Source organism: Dendrobium catenatum, unplaced genomic scaffold, assembly GCF_001605985.2.
Source record: "Dendrobium catenatum unplaced genomic scaffold, ASM160598v2 fragScaff_scaffold_589, whole genome shotgun sequence".
In the NCBI taxonomy this organism is placed as follows: domain Eukaryota; kingdom Viridiplantae; phylum Streptophyta; class Magnoliopsida; order Asparagales; family Orchidaceae; genus Dendrobium; species Dendrobium catenatum.
The window spans coordinates 1,025,880-1,032,512 of NW_021319051.1; the positions used below are offsets into that span (position 1 = coordinate 1,025,880).

Consider the following 6,633-nt stretch of genomic DNA (forward strand, 5'->3'; position numbering starts at 1 on the left):
TTAGCTGCTAAAGTCTCCATGCAATCTTATTGTGCATGCTCTGACCCAGCATCAATTTGCTCCCATGAACACTTGCTTTCTTGCGTTAAGAACAAGCAAAACCTTTTTGTGACGTAGGTTCCAAAAAAAAAAAAAAAGATAGACTTTCGTTGAACTCTTTAAGTCACTACTAGACTGAAACCAAAAAAAAAAAAAAAAAAAGATAGACTTTCGTTGAACTCTTTAAGTCACTACTAGACTGAAACCAAGGCTCCGATACTAATTGTTGTGCAAACAATCACAACATAAATAAAAAATTAGAAATCACACAATATAATCAATCAAAAAGAAGATAGCGATTTACGTGGTTCAACGAAGATGCTACATTCATAGGAAGGGATGATGATTTCACTATATTGGATAAACAAATATGAATTACAAGACTCTCAAGCTCTCTCATTTACTCTCAACAATAGCCCTTATAGCTCTATTTGTTGATTTGAGATATAGTAAATTAGTAAACAGCTTCCTAATCTAACTCCTAATCAAAACAACAACAAAAGGAGATAATAAATGCTCAATTTCATTGAATATAATAGCTTTTCAAAATAAATTTGATTTGATTAAATCTGATTTGATTTGCATTTAATACCGAATTGAACAATATCTTCTTAGAATGAATAATTAAGAGTTATATATAATTTGAAGGGTTATAACTCAAAACATCATGTTGTACTCATGAATTTATTAACAATAGATAATGCGTGTATGTAATATACATAGACATATAAACAAAACATGGGTCAATTCCCTTCAGAAATGCAACTATAAATCATATTATCATTAACTCATTATTGCATCTAAAGATTTTCATTAATCCTATGAATGTATAATCATTTTATTTTCTGGAATGAGAAGACAAGTTACTTGATCTTATAACTCCATATTCTATTTCTATTTTCTTATTTTATGGTAACAATTCCATCTCTTAATTTCCAGAAAAATAGTTATAAATTGATATCATATTTCAATCTTATTTCAACTTGTAAGTAAAATCTAGGAAAACTACAACCATCTCAAATTTAATAAACCAAATTCCTTCACCGTGCATTGCTTTAGAACTTATTTAATTCATTGCAAAAGAAAGGAAAATAAAATAGTGTAGGTAAACTTACTGTGTCTTTTATTTGAAGAAACATCCTATAAGTTAACTTCAGTTAACATTTTTTCAAATATACCTGCTTTATATAAACTTTTCCCCTAACATTTCTTCATAAAATTGTTGCAAAAAGAAATACTGTTAATATTTTGGCTTTTATGTTGCAGGAATTTGATTTTATTTTACATAGAAACCAACAGCCCTTAAAGAAAGAGATTCCAAAGATTTCTTTAGCATGTTAAAACTTAACAAGTAAGATCTAAATATAAACGCAAGTTGTGATACTTTACAAAAGAAAAGAATTTCCTACTTTTTTTTTTTCATTACATAGAAGGCATCTTTGGCCGCCCGAATTTTCGCCCCACATTTTTGTCAAAAGGTGATCATCCATCTCTGTGCCTCCGGTTCTTCTACCTTGAGATCTCACATTTTGGAGACTGTTCAAGCTGTTCTATTTCCCAGCTCATCTTTGAAACAACACTTTCATGCCGAGGAATGTATTCCTGCAAAAAAACCAAAAACACTTGTTAGAGTGATATTGCTTTGAGCTCCAAAGAAGTCAGGATTTGAATTTCTGGAAAAAAAAAAAAATTTAACGAGGCAGACTTAGTAATTTTCCATAGCACTTCAAACCATATAAAACAACAAACATGTCATTCGAAAAAAAAAAAAAAAAAAAAAAAAAATGCTCCCTAGGGGAAAAAAAAGAAAAAGATGCTCGCTAGGGGGAAAAATGCTCGATCTTCTTAAAAAATTCTTGTTATTTCGTTAATATAGCTTGTGTAATAAGTTAAGTCGAGCTTGAACACAGCTTTTAAATACATCTAAATGAGTTACAAAAAGAAAAGCAAACTCAATTTCGTAACAAACAGGGAGATGAAACTATATAAATAGATAATACCAAGTTTATTTAGATCACCCTGAAAAAAGAATATTCATAATCTTATATAGTTTATTATTATAGAAGCAGACATACACTTCATTGGCCATATAAAATATAATAATTCTAGTTTTAGCAAAAAGGCCTCTAGAAAAGAAAATACCTCAAGTTTCTTCACCAGTTCCTTGGCTGTTCGAGCAGAGACTATGATATGGCGAGCACTTGGATTGATGAATCCTTCTTCCACAGCTTTGTCAATGAAAGATAGCAATGAGTTGTAATAACCGTCTACATTCAGCAACCCAACCTGGAATTCTCAGACTGTTTAAGTTGAAGATGAAGAAAAATAGCCTTGCCAACATTTCTTGTTGAGGAAAATATTAATCCACATAGAAATTAGTGCAATTGGTCTATAGTTATGTAATGGTATACAAGAACAAATCTTTCATGGCTACAAAGATATACAAGGTATACGTAGTGCATGAAACTCCCATTAATGTAGGATTTGGGCAATCGTATCTCCAATTGCAAAGAGACAATTTCATGATTTGTACCCAGGACCATCAGATCACAATAGGGGCTACAAACTAATATCTAGGATCTGCTCTCTATCTACAAAGACATGCTTATCATATGCTACTTAAAAGACAAGTAAATTTTCTTCATTGACCAAAATTTCACTTCCAAACACACTAATATTAAATTGTCGAGTTTATTCAAGAAGAAAGTAGGTAACACAATATTTGAATGTAAGACCAAGATTTATATTGCAATCAAGTAAGCATATAGAAAGCAAAAGGCTTCCTGACAAAAGATAGGAAAAAGCAGGCAATAGTTATTACCGGCTTGTCATGGATGCCTAACTGAGCCCAAGTTATCACTTCAAGCAGTTCTTCAAGAGTTCCATATCCACCTTCATCGAAGTTCTGAATTAGTTCAAAATGCTGATGAACTTCTTCATCAAAATAAACTTTTGAGAAGTGATACATTTGTACTGATTTGAGTAAAATCAAAGAAGTACAAATATTTCAATATGCCTTAATTTTGAGTACACAAATATTCTCAAAATATATGAAACATAATCAACAGAGAAATTTCAATCCCTGATTCAGGTCAACTATAAGCGAGGTTTAGGCCAGACAGAGGAGGAGACGATACAAGACCAATAGATGTTGAGGGTTTTTTTTTTTCAAAAGATTAACTTCACTCCTAAAAACGTAATTTCAATTATATGTTTTTCCTTGATATTTTTCACATCAAGATAAAAATTATTTTATTTTATGATTTTTCTTATATTTTAGGTGTTCTAAAGAAAAATGATGTTGATTTTTAATAATAAAATTTAATGATATTTTTTATCACGGTAAGTTACTAATCATCATTTCATTTAACTTTATAATAGAATAATGACTTCATAAATAGCTCCTAATGCCACTAGAGAGTTTTTTTCCCTAATGCAACTAGAGATTTTTTTTTTCCTAATGCAAAAAGAGATGTTTTAATCGATAATACTATTATTAAATGTTTAAATTACATATTATATATTAAAAATTTATAAAAGAAAAAATCATGTCAATAGCATGTCTACTCCTATACGTTCTAGGGTTATGTCATTGCCGTGTCTCCTGCTCAATAGAACAGGTAAGACTAATTTATTTCTACAAGGAAAGCAAATATTCATCCAGTAATAGGCGATGTTGAAGAGCATGTAAACGTTAAATTCTGACAATAACGCCTATTTGAACTTGGGACAAATAGTCAAATAGGAGGCATAGCACAGAGTAAAACCCATCTTCATCAAAATTGCTCTGCATATGGCAGGATTATGAAAAAGGTAGATTTAAAGAGGCTTTTCGCTGAAAAATGAAAGTAAGCACAACCCTAATTTTCAATGCCATTTGTTGGTAGTTCCAAGGGCTGTTTTAAGCCGTAGATGTAAGGAGATTATATCTTTTCCATGAATGTAAACTTTTCTTGGTTTCAGTGCTCTAAAGTTTCACTGTTATAGGAAAAGATAGATGTTATAGCCTCATCCCATTTTTTACTTGATCCTATATAAGAGTTCCAGGTTTCTTTCTAATAAAGGATAGTTTTACCAGCTCTTTCATTCGTAGATAAGTTGGGGAAGAAAAACTCTTTTAAGGAAATAAGTCAGAATTTTTATGAAACGGTTATCTGAAGCTTAAAGATGGTTTATTTATGAAATGGAGCCACCATACGAATTAAACTTCATGGAGCATTTAAGATGTTTGATTAGTGCCAAAGCAATTTATTTGGGAAGGGTGATTGGCTAGGCACAAACTTGTTATATGTTAGATTAGAACTCAGATCTTTGCAAAAACTTTCCAATATTTTACCAACTAAGCAAACTCGTAGAACTGACACCAGTTTCTCCATAATTTCATATGCATATGAAATCATAGCTGTAAAGTAATAATTTAATAAAAATATTTCACATAAGTCAAGAAATTTTTTTTGAAAAATTAAAGAAGAGAAAAGAGGAATCAAATGTACCTTAGAGTTAGTATATACTTGATGTTATCTATCCCTAGTAGAGCCCCAAGGAGTAAAGATGGGAATAGAATGTCTAGAAAACTAGAAGAAACGAGGTAAAAGTAAAAAATAAATTAAATCAAGCAACGTTGTGGATTTTAGTTTCAACATTTTTTTTTCTAATTGTTCACACAGCAGATTAATGAATGCTCCAAGTAGATAGTTTCCAAGAAAAATAAAAATCTATAAGTAGACATTATACCGTCCTTTTACAATATTTTTACTCTGCCTTAGGATTTTTGTGATACAGTTCTTTGTTTTACACTTACCAGGTAATGCAATAAAGGCATCAGACTGCCGAGCCATTTCTGCCTTTCTCTGGTGCATATCTGCAACAGCTTTCACCTCTCCTACAGTTTCACCAGTTATCTGCAAAATGGAAGACCAACATAAGCAAAATTCAATAATAATAATAATAATAATAATAATAATAATAATAAGCATCATTGAGGAATAGAGAGAGAAAAAGGTAAGCTCCTTAAGGCTGCAACTTTCCTCCATTGGAATATTATTTTTAATCATTTAACAGAGTAGCAATTATGGGTCTTGCAGATGAAGCCAAGAATATAAATTTAATATTCAGCTCCCGATTAGAGGTTTAAAAAAATATATATTTCAATGAAAATATCTCAAAAAAAATAAAAAAATAAAAATATTCAAGCTTCACTTAAAGACGCACTTAACTCATAAAAAGTCCTCATTTGGTTGCATGAATTTAGAGAATGTTTTGAAAAACATGTGGTGTTTAGTAGATTCATTATTTGGTTGAACGAAAAATTCAGTTTTCAATCAACTTTAAAACCCCTCAAAAATTATAATTTCATTTTTATGCTAAAAATAAGGGAAAAGATCAACACCGTCCAAAACATATTTTCTGTCTACAAGCATTCAAATAATACCTTAAGAGAAGCAAAAAAAAATCACTATTCAAAAATAAACTAAATACAATAAAAATTAACTTCAACCTTCTTTCCATCAGCATAAAAAATCAAATATCACAAAAAAGACTCAAATCAGAGAGGAAATCAATCAACAAAATAAACAAAAAAGAGGGCTAACAGAGAGACGGCCAAAATGAGGCAGTTCAAATCCTTTCAAATCAAACTAGACATACCTCTCGAAGCATAAGTGTCTTGGGAATAACTCTGCATTGAATGAACAAACATAAGAATAAGCTTGTAAACAGTAAATAACAAATACAAAGAACTCTTTCCTTTGAGAGCTAAGCTATGTGACACCACCAGGCACAGAAATTAATACAGCAGACAAGGTGGAAAGAAGAAAAGATGAAAACTTTACCCAATGACATGCCTCCCTCCATCATAAACTGCTTGGGAAACCAATCCCATCAATCCAACACTCCCACCTCCATAGACTAGATCAATGCTCCTGCAAACCTAGAAATATCCTAATCTTTCTTAGCTCAAATAGAATTTATGTAAAATTAAAAAAAATTAATCATGTGCATGAAAGCATCATTAATGCGTAACCAATGCATATGATGAATGCAAGAATGACAATTTATTCAATAACATGCCAGCGATTCTACATAATCAAAATCCAATGAAAAGAAAACATTCCATAAAAGATAAAAAGAACATTGTAGCTCCAAAGCTGATATTTTGTGCAAGCTAAAGTGTAAACCCAAGTTAAAAGAAACATGTAGAGAAGAAGCAAACCAGCTCCTTGCCAAGCTCAATGGCAGCATCCTGGTAGCTTATCTTCTTCCCCTGGCTACTGCCGCAGAAGACACAAATCCTCTTAAACTTGGATTCTTTCCCTCTCTCCATAGCTCTCTATCTGCTTCCACAGAGTCTACCCTGCCTATCTTATACTGCGAGGAAAGACAAACATCCACTAAAACCTCCAGCCACTTTCTAGTGCGCACCCCACACCTAGATATACATGGAAAGCACACGAATGGGAGGCTTCGCACGCGCAGTGTTGGCACGTGCCAAAAAAATTATATGCGGCAAAGTTTTTAATTTGTTTTTTTTTTACGCTGATGGTGAAGAAAACATTGCACGTGCAAAAAACATTACAAGTGCCTAAGTATTTTTTT

General features: G+C 31.6%; 1 protein-coding gene across 1 annotated transcript; it reads right to left on the minus strand.

Annotated features, from left to right (window-relative positions):
• Positions 1-1,341: 1,341 nt before the first annotated feature.
• Positions 1,342-6,361, minus strand: LOC110094723 (cytokinin riboside 5'-monophosphate phosphoribohydrolase LOG1). Its single transcript, XM_020820020.2, has 7 exons — positions 6,251-6,361; positions 5,871-5,968; positions 5,686-5,716; positions 4,841-4,940; positions 2,861-2,931; positions 2,182-2,325; positions 1,342-1,641 (listed from the first exon to the last, which is right to left on the minus strand). Exons 1-7 carry the CDS (start codon positions 6,359-6,361, stop codon positions 1,549-1,551), a joined length of 648 nt encoding a protein of 215 aa, XP_020675679.1. The 3' UTR covers positions 1,342-1,548.
• Between the last annotated feature and the right edge of the window lie 272 nt (positions 6,362-6,633).